The 18,170-nt window shown below is 42.3% G+C and overlaps 1 protein-coding gene across 1 annotated transcript in view; it reads right to left on the bottom strand.

Moving 5' to 3' along the window:
- GTF2F2 (general transcription factor IIF subunit 2) overlaps nt 1-17,896 on the bottom strand; it is a 147,112-nt gene extending 129,216 nt beyond the window's left edge. The window contains exons 1-2 of the mRNA XM_041731188.1: nt 17,687-17,896; nt 3,712-3,785 (exon numbers count right to left, since the gene is read on the bottom strand). Coding sequence (XP_041587122.1) covers nt 3,712-3,785; nt 17,687-17,752 — 140 coding nt within the window. The 5' untranslated portion in view covers nt 17,753-17,896. The remainder of the gene's footprint in view (nt 1-3,711; nt 3,786-17,686) is intronic.
- Between the last annotated feature and the right edge of the window lie 274 nt (nt 17,897-18,170).

Genomic DNA, 18,170 nt, shown 5'->3' with positions numbered 1-18,170 from the left:
ATGTGCCAGGGAAGGGAGGCCCATCCCCATACCACATCAGACACTATGTAGGGCCAATGGTCTATATTGTATAGTATGTGGCATGACAGTAGGTCAACACTACTGACAATTTTACATCCATTAAACCCACGAGTTATTAATACCACCTCTTTAATAGATGAGGAAACAGAGAAAGTAAGCAATTTACCTAAAATCACACAGCTAGTAAGTGATAAGGTCTGGACAAGACCAGAGCTGAATGACTCCTGAGTCCATACTCATAACCAGTATGCCACACTGGCTTTTTGAAACCTAAGTTGTTTTCATGTTTTACGCCCCCCCCCCCCAAAAAAATATATATAGGTAATATATATATAAATATATATATAAATATATATATTTTTACCATACAGATAATCCATAAACCAGCTAATCTGCCTCTAAGAATCAATAGTTGATTATCTATCTCCTAGCCTTAAAAATATTTGAAGATGGTTTCACCTGGTATGTCTTAAATCATCTCTCAACAGCCAGAGTACCTTCAAATATTCCTCTTGGACATTGAGGTTTTTTAGTATTCTTATTATATTAGCCTCACTCTACAAAAGGAACTTATTTGTCCATGTCTGTAAGTATAGCACTAAGAACTGAACATAATGTCTGCACCATACACTAACTGGCAAAGAAAAGAGTGGGATCAGCATCCCACTTCATTCTAAACAACAAACATCTATTAATGGCTCTTTTGTTTATAGCCACATAACCTTGATGACTCATATTTAGCTTGAAATCAACGAAGATCCCGATAACCTCATCACATGCACTGAGAAGACATTCCTCATCATCCTACAGTTGCTTAATAGTGAGTTTAGTAATTCAGCAAAAGGAATGAAAACTGGGGCACCTGGCTGGCTCAGTCAGAAGAACTCGCAACTCTTGATCTTGGGGTTGGTGAGTTCAAGCCCCACGTTGAGTATAGCGATCACTGAAAAGAAGGAAAGAGAAGAAAAAAGAAAAGAAAGAAAGAAAGAAAGAAAAAAAGAAAGCCAGACAAAGTGAATTAATAGCACAAACAAGATAGCCAGCCAGGAGACCTACTATGGAACAGCTGTTTTTAAGCATTTCCATAGCTATTTTAGGGCACTACTTACTACAAATCTGTTCTCATCATTAAAAGAATCTAGACCTATAAGACAAGACTGATAATGTATCATGTTAAGTAGAAAATCTGCTAGATGTTTTATCTAAGATAAAAAATGCATGCACACGTGATACATCAAGTGCAAACAGCATATTGTCAAGACCAGGATACTCTAGACAGTGAAAGAGGGGACACCAGCAATAATCACACTGGGAAAATATGTAAACTAGGACTGTTCAGGCAAACCTGGGGGGGGGGGGGGTTGTCACCTAATATTAGATGCAACTGTGTAAACCATCTGCTTCTCTAAGGAAGAAAAAGAGCTTGAAATTTTCTACCCAGCAAAGGATGATAAAGAAAAATGTGGCACACCCACTGCTGCTTATTTAGCATGCTGTATTTATTTTTATTAAGCTAAGGCCTAATGCCAGACAACTACCAAGAGCCACTTAGGACTAGAACCCAGGTCTGGAGATCTAGTCTAGTTACTACATAAAACCACACGGTTCGCCACTTAAATGCATTTTTTTCCTGTAGTCTGCCTTTCTTCAGTGACATATAGTGCTGAGATTTTATCTTGATAGTGGCCTCCATTCTCAGTAAAACCAATTATAAGAAATTCTGTAGTCCACAACAGAAAAGGTAGGTAATTATCTGCACTACAAATAATTCCATGTTGAAAAAGAAAAGAGCACAGATTTTTTTTTTTAGAGCACAGATTTCAGTGAAAAGTATGCAATGTATCCATTTCTTTTTCCTTCCAATTAAAGTATGACAACTCACAAAAAAATGTGATTTATCTACAACTTTCCAGAAATAGGTTCATTTTATAAAGTTAATATGCAAATAAATGACAACCATTTCCATATTATCTCACTGGATTCATAAATAAGGTGTGCAAAACAGGCAACTCTAGGGATAAACTAAACTCAGAAGATTAAGTGACCTATACAAAGTCTCACTGGTAGTAAGTGACAGAGCTGGAATGGAAAGCTACTGGAGTTTTCTTACCATTCAAATGCCTGAATTCAAGCCTGGTTCCTCTATTAAACTAAAAGTCATTTCTTGAGGAAAATAAGATATTACTTGTCCCTACCTAACTTTAGGACTTTGGATATAAAAGCATTCCTGTTTCCAATCAGTATCTTGTTCAAACAAAATGAGAGTTAAAAAGATATGTCAGATCTAGTCTAGAGTTAAAAGAAATATTACTCAGAAAGTAATAAAAAGAACAAAAAAGAACTAGAAAGAAAACCCTGGGGTCAAATAACATGTAGAGACTGAGAAGATGAGAAAGAGCCAGCCACAGACTGAAAAGGAACAGTCTGCTAGGGAAGCCAATCAAGAGAGTGGTGTCCCAGAAACAAAATGGAAAAAAAAAACAAAGAGTTTAAGGATAAGAATGTTCACTTTGTCAAATTCTGTTGAAGGACAATTAGGAAGGCTGGTAGATGACTCAGATTTAGGGATGTGGATGTGTTAGACTGCAAAAAAGGACTACAAATCCTTTGCAGTGACTCCCACCAAGAGCGGAGCCTATTGCTCCCCACTTGAATCTGGTTATGTGAGATGCACCCTCAGTAGCACTTTAGCACACATAATGAAAACACAGGTTTGTTAAGCACTTGTGCACTGGGACTTCCCTCTCTTTTGCTACTGGGAACTTTCACCATCATCTGAATGAACATGCTGGAGATGAAACACACATGACCACCGCCCCAATTGATTGCAAGCCAACTACTAGACACCTGAGTGTGGCTGTTCTAGCCAGAAAGACCAACCAGGTCAGCCCCCAAGAGAACTGCCCCACGGAAAAATAAGCAAATAAAATGGTTTTCGTTCTAAGCCACTAAATTTTTGGGTGATTTGTTATGAAGCAAAAGCTAACTGATAAGAAGGATTACACCAATGACAGACTAGAACTTTTTCAATTGAGTACTGAGCTGAAAATCTGATCAGAGTTGGGTTAAGAATGAATGGACAGAAAAAAAAAAAAAAAAAGAATGAATGGACAGAATGGAATGCAAGGCCTCTGGCTGATACCAACTGAACTTTGGAGGCTTCTCTTTCTAACAAGGCCATTTCTTCAACCAAGAAACTAAACCATTACATTGCTTACCAGGTGTTCCCTAGGCTTTTCCAATGCCTCTATAGACAAATATGGTGGCACAATGGCAAAATCTTTCTACTGAAGCACTTAATGGGGTGCATCCATTTATTCCCAATCCAGCATACCTCCTCAGATGATGTGGAGATGATGGAGGGATGAGGGAACTACATACTCTTCTGCTTCACTGCCAATAAGTTTTACCAGTAAGTCTGACTTTATATTTACACCTGTCACTGGGGGAGGGGGATGTATGTGTGCGTGTGTCTGCATGCATATCTATACGCATGTGCACAAATATGTGGTGTGCACATATATCTCCTCACAGCACACCTAACCATCTCTTAACAAGTCTTGATATGCTCATTACTTCTCATTTTCCAGGTATATTCTCTATCTGAAAAAGAACTGTTACTACATTTTAAAGCACATAAAAATTTCAAAAAACAGCTTTTTAAATGTCCAAAATATACAAATAACTTACTTGGCAATCCGCAGTTTCCCAACTTCACCTCTTCCAGGGGCTTTAGCCCATTGTTGTGACAAATATTTAGGAACCTAAAAAATAAACAAAACACTAATAAGACTATGTTTTAGATGCTAACAAACTTTCTCTCTCTTTTTTTTTAAAGATTTTATTTATTTATTCATGAGAGACACAGAGAGGCAGGGACATAGGCAGAGAGAGAAGCAGGCTTCCCTGCGGGGATCACAACCTTGAGCCAAAGGCAGATGCGCAACCATGAGCCACCTAGGTGTCCTGCTAACAAACTTCTTAAACATGAAAGGATACACTGCTTCCATTTTACTTTCTGCCTACACTAACTGATCATTAGGTATTATGCTCTTATTATATGTTTTACACTATAAGGGATCATTTAAAATTTCAAAGAGCTTAAAGTCAATCAAGCTGGTGACAAAGCACTAACACTAGTAAAATATCATAACAAAACAAAGTGTTAACTTATGTTCCCAAATAAATCCAATGAAAGTTTAAACATAAGAAAGGCTACCAGAAAAAGGTTTCTCAGGAGCAATAATACTCTTAACATATTTATTTAAAGATACACCAACTTTAAGATGATTTCAAAAGTCAAGTTTTATTGTAAGACTATAACTCTGACCAATAATAAAGGATCTGCTGAAATAGCACAGCTAACATTTATATAATACTAGTTTCCTGACACTGTTGTAAGCAGTTTCCGTATATTTACACATTTAATCTTCATATCTCTATGAGGTAGATACTGTTAATTACCCTCATTTTACAGATTATGAATCTAGGATACCCAGGCATTACATAATTTAACCAAGGCTATAAAATTTGTAAATGATGGAGTCAGGATTCAAACCCAGGCAGTAGCTAGATATATACAATCAGAAGGGTTTTAATTCCCAAAAAGGTTAAGAGAACATATGCTGAATCACTACTAAGAGGCAGTCTGAACTGTGGAATCAGCACACACCTTCAAAGTTAGCCTATTGTGAGGAAAGAGATACCACATAAAAAGCATGAAGCATAACACCTCACATAAGCAAGTACTCCATGAGTGTCAGGTGTCACTACTATTTCCCCCAGTAATCTTGGAATGGTAACATGAATATGAATTTAGAACTGAGTCAGAGCTTCCAAAACTGGAAAGAAAAGAAAAATTCTATTTACCAAGATTTCATTTGCAAAAAGAAGTGCTTAACTATCAGTCAAACAACCTGCATTGCTGTTTAGATATAGTAAAAAGTCAGGAATGAGAGGGTCAAAAGAAGAGTCTAATGATTATTTCTTCAATTGCATATATTCTTTACAACAAAACTTACTGAACATTAGCCATACTCCCTAATAAAACCCATATGAGATGGTGTCTTTTCTTCAACATATTCCAAGTTATGGTTCAAATGAGTCTTCTCCATAGATAGATGCCATAAGACTTTCTCCCTGTCAGTAATGGTATCCCTTCCATAATCTGTATTTCAAGCAAGCAATCACACTAGCCACTAACTTCCTGGCTCTCTCCTCAATACTTCAACTCCAACAGTTCTTCTATCCCTCCAGATTACTGACACAAACATCTTTACACTGTTCCCTAGCTGCCCATGTCCGACCTTTACAGTCCATCATCACAATCATTCCCTTCCCCTACCTCCATCATGCTGGCCTGGCAGGACCTTAATCCTGATTAAAGCCAATCTCTACTGCTACTTAATTAATTAGTTTGATAGTGTCACTTCTCACTGCACCTGAGAAGCTGGAGAAAAATTCACAGTGATGCTAACTAGTCTCACTTGAAATATACGGCTACTAACATTAAGTAAGCCCTTCAAGATGCTTGGCACTTGAACTCCACCTCCCTAGTCAATCCCCCCTCCCGCTACAGCTGAGACACAAGTTCTCTTCTCAAGCCCACAGCACCTCTCCCTCCTTTCTCCTTCTGTGCTGATAACCTGACTTCTCTTCCAACTGGGGAAAGAGTATCAAAAAAGAACATCTACAGCTACCATGTTGCCACAGCTGAGACCTTTTGCCTTCCTCTCTAAAACAGTAGATGAACACTGGCCAATCCCTCCAGTGTGCACAGAATTTCTTCCCCTGCAGTCTAATCAAGAATATATCTTTCCTTCAATTCTACTTTTTTCTCCTCTCTCCTCTTCTCTACTTAATCATTCCCCCCCCAAAAAAAAAATCATTCCCCCAACAGAATGATGACCATGATGATGACTGCTAACACTAGAGTGGTTATTACACATGGCAGGAACACTCTTAAGATGGAACCGAATGATCCTCAATTCTTGATATTCACACCCTTGCGTGATTGCCTCTCCTTGAGGGAGAAGAGGACCTGGACCTTGTTTCTCATCAGTACAACATAGCAAAGGTGATGGGATGTTACCCTCTTCCCCTTTGGCTAGGATTCTTTTATTTATCTTTTTTTTTTAAACTACAAAAATGGATCCATTTTTTTTTAAGTGGGTTCCACATCCAACATGGGGCTTGAATTCATGACTGAGATCAAGAGTCACATGCTCAAAAAGAAAAAGTCACATGCTCTACCAAGTGAGCCAGCCAGACACGCAATTTTTTTTTTAAGTTTTCATTTTCAGTACCCAGTGCTCATCACAAGTGCACTCCTTAATCCCCATCACCTATTTCACCCATCCCCCCACTCACCACCCCTCTGGTCACCGTCAGTTTGTTCTCTACAGTTGACAGTGTTTCTTGATTTGTCTCTCTCTTCCCCCCACTTTGCTCATTTGTTTTGTTTTTTTCAATTCCACATATGACTGATATACAGTATTTGCCTTTCTCTGGCTTATTTCACTTAGCATAACACTCTCTAGCTCCATCCGTGTCATTGCAAATGCCAAGACTTTATACTTTTTCATGGATGAATAATATTCCTCTGTGTGTGTGTGTGTGTGTGTGTGTGTGTGTGTTTGTGTGTTGCGCCCACACGTGTGTATCACTACTTCTTTATCCATTCAACTGATGGGACACTTGGGCTGCTTCCATATCTTGGTTATTATAAATAATGCTGCTATATACACAGAGGTACATGCATCCCTCTGAATTAGTCTTTATGCATTGTTTGGGTAAATATCCAGTAGTGTGATTGCTGGATCAGAGGGTACTTCTATTTCTAATTTTTTGAGGAACCTCCACCAGTTCCCCTGCTGCACCAGTTTGCATTCCCACCAACAGTGCAAGAGGAACGTTCCTTTTTCTCTACATGGCATATTAGTTCTGTGATTAGGTTACATAAGACAATGACTTCTATCTTGTCTCATTTTTTCAGTCTGCACACTTTGATCAAGTAAGCTGTTGGGAGGCCCAGGTGGCAAGAAACTAAGGACAGGCTCCAGTCAGCAGGCAGCTAGGAAATCTAGTCCAATAACACAGAGGAACTTCCCACAGATGCTTGGAAACCATCCTTCCCCAGTCATGATTTCAGATGAGAACTCAGCCCAGGCTGACACCTTGATTGTAACCCGTGAGAGACTCTGAGGCAGGAGACCCGATTAAGCCATGCCAGGACTTCTGATCCACAGAAACCATGAAATAAATGTATGTTGTCTTAAGCTTCTAAGTCTATGGTAATATAGCAACTGATAACTAATACATTGAGTGACAAACACTTTTCTAAATGTTTTAAATATGTTATCCACTTAATCTTCACACATTCCTGTTACTTCCTCCATTTTGCAAATGAGGAAAGTGAAGCACAGGGAAATGAGCAAATTTGCTCAAGGTCAGACACCAAGTAAGAGCAGAGTCTATAATTCTTTCTACATGTTGTCCCATTTTTCCACCTCTCTTTTCAGCAGAGCTCTTTAAAAGAGTTGTCCCTCCTCTGCTTTTTTGTTTTACTCTAGACAGGCCTTCCTCTCAACCACTCCACTGAAAGTGATGACCCTAGTTACCGAATATCTCCCCATTGCCAAGTCAATGTATAGTCCTCATCTTCCATACCTATCAATAATATTTGAGAACTAATTATTTTCTCCTTCAAACAATTTCTTCACTTGGCTTCAAGTCACCACAATCTCTCCTGATTTTCCTTATACTTCTCTGGACTCTCCTTTTTGGTCCCCACATATCTAGATTCTCATCTTCCCGACCTCTCACCTTTAGAGGGTTCTGGTTTCAGTCCTCAGACCTCTTCTCTACCTGCACTCAATCTTATGTAATCTCATCCAGTCTCATGACTTTAAATACCATCTTTATAATAACAACTCCAAATTCAGATCAAGTCCAGGCTCTACCCTCAAGTTCCAACCAATATATCCAACTGCCTACTCAAGCTCTCCCCTCAAGTTCCAACTTATATATCCAATTGTGACTCAAGCTCTCAAGTGTATATTCAGTGGACATTTCAAATTTAAAATATCCATATCAGAACTCTAATTTCTCCCTCATAACCTGCTCGTCCTGCAATTTTCCCTATCTGAGTAAAGTCACTCCATTCTTCCAGGTACTCAGTCCAAAACTTTGTGCAGTTATCCTGAGTAGCTACTTTTATCTCACATTCCACATCCAACTAACTGACATTTCCTGTGGACAACATAATATTGTATCAGGATTCTAGCCCCTTCTCACCAATTCCAGGGTTACCATCTTAGTCTAAGCCACCATCATCTTTTGTAGAATCGTAATAGCCTCTGGATTTCCTAGCTTCTGCTCTTGTCCACATCTAGTTCATTCTCAATACAGCAGCCAGAGTCCTCATTTTAAAATATGAGGTGATGATGATCAGATTATACCATTCTGCTCAACGTATTTCAATTTATTTAATAGACACCTACCTACTACTTACTATAACCCAGGTACTTTTCTAATCACTTTATAAATGTTAGTTTACTTAATCCTCATAACAACTCTATTATTATCCCAATTTTTAAATGATTTATTTGAGAGAAAGAGAAAGTGAGGGAGAGGGAGATAGAATCTGAAGCAGACTCCGCACTATACAAAGAGCTTGAGGCAGGGCTGGATCCCGCAACCAGGAGATCATGACCTGAGCCAAAACCAAGAGCCAGATGCCCAACTGACTGAGCCACCCAGGCACTCTTATTATTATCCCATTTTTGCAGATAAAAAAATGAGACCAAAAAGTTATTATTTGCCCAAGGTCTCACAATTACTAGTGGTGAAGCCATGATTCTAACCTAGGTAGCGTAGCTCCATAATTACCATGCCATGCCACTGCTCTAGGGCTACTGGCTCCCCATTTCACTCAAGAGTAAAAAAATCCTATAATGTCTTATATGTTTCAGCCCCCTGCCACCCCATGGCCTCATCTCCTACTACTTTCTCTCACTCACTTGACTCTAACCACACTGGTCTGTGAACATTGCCAGCGACTCATATTCCAGGGCCTTTGAATTGGTGCTACTTCTATCTGGAATACTATTCGCCCCATCTATCTGGAGGGCATGACCCCATATTATCCTTTAGGTCTCTGATCACAGACCACTGTGCTCCCTTTGGCAGCACATATACTAAAATTGATCACAGACTACCTGGTATCAGTGAGGCCTTCCCCACCCCACCCCCTTTTTTAAGATTTCATTTATTTTTTATTTTTTTTAAGATTTTATTTATTTATTCATAGAGACAGAGAGAGAGGCAGAGACACAGGCAGAGGGAGAAGCAGGCATCATACAGAGAGCCTGACGTGGGACTCGATCCAGGGTCCCCAGGATCACGCCCTGGGCTGCAGGCGGTGCCAAACCGCTGCGCCACCGGGGCTGCCCAAGATTTCATTTATTTATTCATGAGACACACAGAGACAGAAAAACAGGCAGAAGGAGAAGTAGGCTCCCTGTGGGGAGCCCGATGTGGGACTCGATGCCAGGACCCTGGATCACAACCTGAGCCAAAGGCAGACACTCAACCACTGAGCCACCGAGGCATCCACTTCCCCACTGTATCTTTTTTTTTTTTTTTAAGATTTTATTTATTTATTCATAAGAGACAGAGAGAGAGGCAGAGACAACAGGCAGAGGAGAAGCAGGTTCCCTGTGGGGAGCCTGATGTGGGACTTGATCCTGGGACTCCAGGATCACACCCTGAGCTGAAGGCAGACATTCAACCACCAAGCCACCCAGGCATCCTTTCCCCACCCTATTTAAAATGGCATCCCCAGCTACTTACTGTACATTTTACCTTATTCAGTTTTCTTCATAGCACTTATCATGGGCTGTTTCGTTTACTGTCTATTCTCCTTCCCCATTAGAATGTAATCTGCAAGAGGCAGGTATTTTGTCCGTTTTGTTTACTGTCATATTCCTAGCATCTAAAATAGCCTGGCACATAGCAGCAGCAGTTATTTTAATGATTGGATACAAAGAAACATTAGCTAATGTTAATGTAATAACAATGGCATTATTGGGATAAATCTAGGATGCAGAATTTTAATAAACCTCAGTGCATTCTCAGAGAGAAACCTTATTCAGCGATCCATCTTAAAATAAGGGGGAAAGAAGAAAATGCCAATAGTGGAGAGTATCATTTTCCAGTCTGTCTTTGTACACTTCTGCTGGTTCCTTGAGGTGCTATTAAGATAGAGGAGAGACAAGAATATTTTGGAGCACTGGAACTCTTGAGAGGACCACACTTCTTCACTACATTAACCAGGTCAGAAGAGTCTGATCAAACTGCTGGTGACTACAATTTTAGCCAAACAACTAGAAGTTCTAAGTGAAGGCTATATCGTACACTAAAACGAAGAATCAAATTCACTACAATAAGTTGTACCTGATATGAGCAACAGACAACTTACAAAAAAGATTATGCTCCAGAAGGTATTTCATAAAAATAAGTCTGGAACTCATACTGCATTATCTGCATTATCATCAAAATCGTGGGATGCCTGGGTGGCTCAGTGGTTGAGCATCTGTCTTCGGCTCAGGGCGTGATCCTGGGGGTCTGGGATTGAGTCCCACATCGGGTTCCTTGCAGGGAGCCTGCATCTCCCTCTGCCTATGTCTCTGCCTCCCTCTCTGTGTCTCTCATGAATAAGTAAATAAAATCTTTTTTAAAAAATCATAAGTTCCCAGGGAAGCCTACCAGCTTATTTAATCCAAAAGGTTGCCAAAATGCTACACTTTCAATGAAAAACTGAATACATTGAGGATAGTAGGTCAATCCTATACGTATATCTCTCCATACCAAACGCTTATGGAAATGAGCTTCCAATCAGCCTGGGTGGCTCAGCGGTTTAGTGCTGCCTTCAGCACAGGGTGTGATCTTAGAGACCCGGGATCGAGTCCCACATCAGGCTCCCTGTATGGAGCCTGCTTCTCCCTCTGCCTGTGTCTCTGCCTCTCTCTCTCTGTGTCTCTCATGAATAAATAAATAAAATCTTTTTAAAAATAAAAAATATAAATGAATAAATAAATAAAAGGAAATGAGCTTCCCAGAAATTCCAGCCCATTAGCATTAAGTCTGAAAAAGGGGAGAGATGAGGAAGAAAAACTAATAGTATGGTCCCAAGCCTCCAAAATACTCTATTTTGAATGCCTGATATTTTTCATTAAAACATTTTTACTTTTAAATATAATTATATATATTTAAGGTATACAACACACGATGATCTGATATACAAAGTGAAATGGTTACTACAGTCAAGCCAATTAAGGTATCATCTCACATAATCAGCATTTTAAAATAAGAACACCTGAATTCTACTCTCTTAGTAAATCTTCCCAAAACACTGTCAACACGTCACTTGTGTGATATGTGTTGTTTCGACTGTCTCCACATTCATTAAGAAAATCAGGTGGAAACAAGATAATAGGTACAACATGGGAGGTTTTCTGATTTCCCAAGACAGTAACAGAAAATGACTCAGGCATTACTTCCAGGGAAATGTCCCTTGACCTCCAGACTAGGGCACGTTTCTTTATTATCCACACTCACAGAACAGTATTCTGGCTCCAGTATCCATATCTGTCTGTAACTGCTTTCATCAGGACTACTATCGGGTGGATGTCTGTCTCCCGCAGTAGACCATAAATCCTAGCTCACAGAGCACAGGCCATGTTTCGGCTCACCCTAATATACTCAGAGCCTGGCATGGTGACCAGCAATCACTAAAAGCTTGTGGGATGAATCAACCCGCTCACCCGTTCGCTCAGGGCAGGCAGGTCAACTACGACTCGGAAGCCCAGGTGCTAAGGTGGTATGTATAGACACTATTCCCCGGAGTTTCTCTGCCAACTTTGCTTCAGCAAGTATCTAGTTCCCCAACTACTAGTCTCCAAACCCTGTTTCCCCCAAAATACAAGCACATTAAGGGCACTGTAATGGACACTGTAATGTGACACTCATTTCCCCCCTTTAGGACTGAAGGCCTTATTCTCCCAGCTGCTGGGAGTGTGGCCACAGATAGCCCCTAGCTGTGAGCCCCTCTTCGGCACCGCCTTCACTGAAGAGAAGCCCTCTGACCAAGATCACATATTTTTCCCAGGACAAACCACATGCAGTAATTGGTCAACACAGGGTATACCTCACCCCAAATCAAGACACCTGGAGGACTCCCTGTGGAATCGTCCTCAGCTTTCCTTGACACTGCATCATACCCTCTAACCAATTCTGTCTTCTTCCTTCCACAGGTGATGATCCCAAGAGCTCCCTGGTAAACCTAATCATCTCAGATCAGCTTCTGAGGAAGCCCAATCTGTGACATGCAGCTTTTACTCCCACGTTTTCTTGCAGATCACCATGTGGAACTTACAAGACCCAAGGTCAGAGAAATGAAGTCCCCAGGAGCCCTTGGGTTGCCTTCAGTTCAGGTCATAATCTTGGGGTCCTGGAGTTGACACCCCCCCCCCCCTCAGGCTCCTTGCTCAGTGGGGAATCTGCTTCTCCCTCTCCTTTTGCCCCTCCCTCCCACTTGTGCTTTCTATCTCCGAAAGAAAGGAAAGAAAGGAAGAAAAGGAGTCCTCACATCACCTCTATTCCCCAGGGAGAAAACCCATGAAAGAGCCCTAAACTCTTTCCTATTTCCTATTTTTGAGGTGAGCTGTGTAGCCAAATAGACCTAAATTTGAAACATTGTTCCATACTTGGTAAGATAACCTAAGCCTCCATTTCATCATCTGAAAAACACAGATACTTAGTATCTAATTCATAGGTTTGCTTTGTATAAAATACTTGGTACATTAAAAAAAATAACACTTGGTACATATGAAAGCTAAGTTCGTTTTTCTCCTGTCCCTCCTGACCTGATCCTCTCCTCCAACAAACATCAGTCAAGGGCAGCCTGGGTGGCTCAGTGGTGTAGAACCTGCCTTCGACCCAGGGTGTGATCTTGGGAGTCCTGGGATGGAATCCCACATCCGGCTCCCTGCAGGGAGCCTGCTTCTCCCTCTGCCTGTATCTCAGCCTCTCTCTCTCTGTGTCTCTCATGAAAAAATAACATCTTTAAAAAATATATATGTGATTGGGCTAGAAACATCTTTTTGGGGGCTAGAAAGGTGTTTCTTAGAACTACTGCAGCCCTTCTCAATACCTCCACTTGTTCTTTCCCCAAAAAAAGGTAGCATTTGTTATAATTCAGGCCTCAGTATGATATTCATTACTTACAAAAATCCCTCCACTCCTAACAACCTTAATATTTTATCTCCCCCTTTTGCCCAACATGTACCTTCCCCTCCAGCCAACCATAACCAGAGAAGATTTTTCCAAAAGTCCAAATATTGGAAGCCAAACAACAGAACTATGCTAAAATATTTTTAAACATTCTACAACTTCTAAACCATGATTTGGTATAAGGTGTGTGGTAACAATGTGACCAGCTGGCAACCTAAGAGTGGCACAGACTGAGCAACAGGAACAGGGTAATGCAACTACAAGGAATAGCTCCCTGAGAGGCTAAAAACTGTGACATCTATCAGGATGCTTGGGTGGCTCAGCAGCTGAGTGTCTGCCTTCAGCTCAGGTCGTGATCCCAGAGTCACAGGATTGAGTCTCACATCAGGCTCCTCGCAGGGAGCCTGCTTCTCCCTCTGCCTATGTCTCTGCCTCTCTCTGTGTGTCTCTCATGAATAATTAAATAAAATTAAGAGAAAAAAAAAAAACTGTGACATCTATGTAACATTAAATCCAATCACATCTATTACCTATCAAAACTTGTTTGAGGGCAGCCCTGGTGGCTCAGCGTGTTAGCACTGCCTTCAGCCCAAGGCGTGATCCTGAAGACCCACGATGGAGTCCCATGTCGGACTCCCTGCGTAGAGCCTGCTTCTCCCTCTGCCTGTGTCTCTGCCTCTCTCTCTGTGTGTGTCTCTCATGAATAAATAAAATCTTAAAAAAAAAAAAATGTTTGAATCATCAATCTCTTGTAGATTTGAGGTATTCAAAACCCTAGAAATGGTATTTCATAAAGCCAGAACAGTACTGGTACTGGATATTCTGGGACACAGTCTTCTACTATATTTGCTTTTTCCTGAACACACTCTAGTTCTTCTCAGTCCTGCTGGGAAGTTTTCTCCTAACTAGTCAACTCCATAGGCTCTTCTTAAATGTCACCTTCTCCATGAAGTCTTCCCTGCTCCAGCCAGAAAAACAACTATTTTCCTGCTCAAAACTCTGAGATCTTATATGTATATTATACCTTCCTGTATTTCTCTTGTTTTATACCTTTCTAGTGGTGGAATTAATACAACGTATACAAGATGGCCCATAAACTTGGATACACTCTAGAAAGAAATTTACAGATTTTGCAGCAAATGATCCTCAAAGAACAGAACTCATATGAACATCTAGAGAAGAGACCTGAAGTCAGTATGTAATTCCAGTCACAAATTCTGAATGGATAAGAACAAAGACACACTTTCTAAGCAGTATATTTTAGTATTACGCAAAGAAAGCCAAAAGATGAAATTGACCATTATAATGCGATGCAGTCCTAGACTTTATTCCTATAACCCAGAGATGAAAATCCAAGTATGGTCAAGCATGAGCCTGAAAAATCACACTGGATACTAAGCCCGGTGCAAATGAAACAAGTTCAAGTTATCTGACAGCTATGCGAATCAAACTTCACTGTCTACTGGGTCTTCTTCAATGGAGCAGAAACAAAAGTTTAAATAAAGAACACGAGTGGACTTTAGGGCAGAAAGTGTTTGCTACCAGCTCTTGTCATCTGTCAGAGATAAATTTGTCGAAGGACATGAACTAGCAAGAAAATCCTTTCACACCCTGGGAAGATCTATCTGCCAGCGTGTTATTTTTTTTAATACCTAAGATTAGAAAAAGATATACTATATACCAAGCTGATAAGAAGAAACAGTGATACTGTAAACAGAAAATAGTCTAACAACTACCTTTACAGACAAGAACAAATCATTGGCTTGGGTTCTTTTTAAAGAGATTAAATGGGGGCGCGCCTGGGTAGTTGAGTCAGTGTCTGCCTTCAGATCAGGTCAGGCTCCCCGCTAAGCAGGGGAGCCCTCTCCCTCCCCCTGCTTGTGCACATGTGCTCTGTCAAATAAATAAAATATTTTTAAAAAAAATTAAAAGAGATAAAATGTATTCAAATACCCATACATGAGAGAACACTAAAATCTTCTATCTTCATTTCATTTTAGATTCATTCTATTCTTTCACATTCTCATTTGGTCCGTAACCAAATCCCAACAACTTTTACTGAAAATGTTTCCTTAACTCCCCAGACTTCATTATCACACACCTATGATGCTGTGATAATTTTCTAATTTTGACTCTGGTTAGCTTCCTCTCAAGCTTCCCCCACCCCCACCCCCGAACTATTTGCATCCTTGCCTTTCTCAAAACCTTCCAAAAGGCTCCTCACTTCTTGCAGACTAAAGACATCCCAATTTCACAATAGGATAATAGGAGTATACAGTCTCAAACTTTTTTTACACAAATCCTCTGCTCTAAGCATAATAATCTCCTTTTTTCCCCCAGGACACATGCTAATATGCATTTTCAGTCTTGGATTTCTGTTCCACTCTCCATAATACACTATGCTAATACCTTTCTGTCCACCCATCCAAATTGTGTAACGCAAACAGTATTTTCTGAGCATTTATTGTGCTTCAAGAACTAATGCACTGTCTCAAGTTCCACCATTTTTTCAAGTTCTTTCAACCTGCAAGGGAGATCTCCTAAATGATTCTCCTTCATTTGGCATGCAAGAGAAAGGCACTAGGAGAAACTTACTCCAGCCCTTTAGGTCATACTGATAAAGCTCTGAGAAGTCAAAGGAGCGCCAGAGAGTAAAGCTGGAGTTGAAGAATAATAAATAAGAGACCACTCAATCATTCATTCATTCACTCATTCATTCCTTCCTTCCTTCCTTCCATAGCTGTTGAGCAATAACCCGGAGTCAATCGCAATTCTGGCTGGGACAGGCAAGGATCCCATTTTCATAGAATGTGAGTGCACCCATGCTAGAAAGATGGAAATAACCAGCACTGAACACATGAACACACAATCCTTAGACTCTAACAAGTGCTTTGAAAAACATAACACTTTTTTTTAAAGATTTTTATTTATTTATTCATGAGGGACACAGAGAGAGGCAGAGACTCACGTAGTGGGAGAAGCAGGCTCCACGCAGGAAACCCAACACGGGATTCGATCCCAGGTCTCCAGGATCAAGCCCTGGACTGAAGGGAGATGCCAAACCGCTGAGCCACCTGGAGATCCCACAAGTGCTTTGAAAAGTATAATACAGGTTTGACATGCCAGCAACTGATCCTAAGGGAGCTTTTTTTAGAGGTGGATGGGAAGCACCCCTACCCCTCAGATTTAATTGGTGAGAACTCAGCCATGTGATAAAAGTTTAAAGAAAAAAAAAGGGGGGGGGGGAATCCCTGGGAGGCTCAGTGGTTTCGCTCCCTGACAGGGTAAAAACTGTGACATCTATCAGGACGCCTGGGTGGCTCAGTGGCTGAGTGTCTCCCTTCAGCCCAGGGCAGGACCCTGGAGACCCAGGATCGAGTCCCACGTCGGGCTCCCTGCATGGAGCCTGCTTCTCCCTCTGCCTGTGTCTCTCCCTCTCTCTCTGTCTCTATGAATAAATAAATAAAATCTTAAAAAAAAAAAAAAAAAGAAGCCTCAGTTCAAAGACTGCCATAAGCACATCTTGAACATACGTGTTATGTCTCATGAAACTCTCCTAAGAGACCACACTCCTCAATATGAAAAAGTAAAGCACAAATAACCGCGCTCACTCAGGACTATAACTAAGACTGCTGTCCTGGGGCAGCCCTTGGGTGGCTCAGTGGTTTGGCACCTGCCTTCGGCCTAGGGCGTGACCCCGGGGTCCCCGGATCGAGTCCCACGTCGGGCTCCCTGCGTGGAGCCTGCTTGTCCTTCTGCCTGTGTGTCTGTGTCTCGAGCGAATGAATGAATGAATCAATGAATGAATGAATGAAGACTGCTGACTTTACAATAAATAAATAAGCAAACAAGCTGTCTTTACCTTAAAAAAAAAAAAAAAAAAACCCACAGTGTAAAGGCGCTCCAGCTCGATGGCCTCTCCGTGAGCTCAGAGCCCTCAGCTCTCCTGAGACCCCCAACAAGGGCCCCCACCCTGAAAGGGCAGGTCGGCGGGCGCACAGGGACTCGTTCTGTCTTCCTGGCAGAGGGAGAGTCGTACAGGGAGGCAGGGGCCCCGCTTCTCCCTACGGACTCGCGGCTGCAGAAGGCGCTGAGCCTCGGGTGAGGAAGACCCACCCACCCCCGCGGCCGGGGACGCGGGGCCCCAGGGGATCCCGTCCCGGCGGGTCTGGCCTCCCCGCCCCCCCCGCCCCCCCCGCCCCGCCGCCCCAACCAAGTTCCTCGTCGGCCAGCTAGTTCGCACGACGCCTCCTGCCTCCGTAGCTGCGGCGACACGGCCGCAGGGAACTTCCCGCGGCTCCCGGACAGCGCCGCTCCGGTCTCTCCAACTCCTCACACGAGGAGCCGCGCCAGCCGGGCCGCGCGAACTTACCTTCACCAGCCACACTCCGGTGTTCTGCTTCGCGCCGGTCAGATCGAGCTCCCCTCGCTCGGCCATGGGTCGACTGCTGCCGGGGGAGGCCGCGCGGCCGGAGCAGCGGCCCCGGGGGCTGGACCGCGCGAGGGAGCGCCGAGCAGGAGGTGCCGCGGCCGGAGGCGCCCGCCCGGCCGAAGGGAATCCCCGGAAAGAGAGACGCGCCGCCGCGAGGCCGGAAGTGCGCCTGCGCCGCGCCTGGCGGAACGGGGCGCCGGTCGGGACAAACCTCCTCGCGCGGGCCGCGCGGGCCCCTTCGAGTGGGCGTGGCTACGGGCTGCGTCTGAGCCGCTAAGACCTACGGTGGGATGAAACAGAGATGTGCACAATGCTTTTTTTTTTTTTTTTTTTTTTTTTAATTCATGAGAGATACACAGAGAGAAAGAGACAGAGAGAGGCAGAGACACAGGCAGAGGGAGAAGCAGGCTCCATGCAGGGAGCC

This window comes from Vulpes lagopus, chromosome 16, assembly GCF_018345385.1.
Source record: "Vulpes lagopus strain Blue_001 chromosome 16, ASM1834538v1, whole genome shotgun sequence".
Taxonomy (NCBI): Eukaryota; Metazoa; Chordata; class Mammalia; order Carnivora; family Canidae; genus Vulpes; species Vulpes lagopus.
This window is presented reverse-complemented; position numbering and strand designations above follow the sequence as displayed.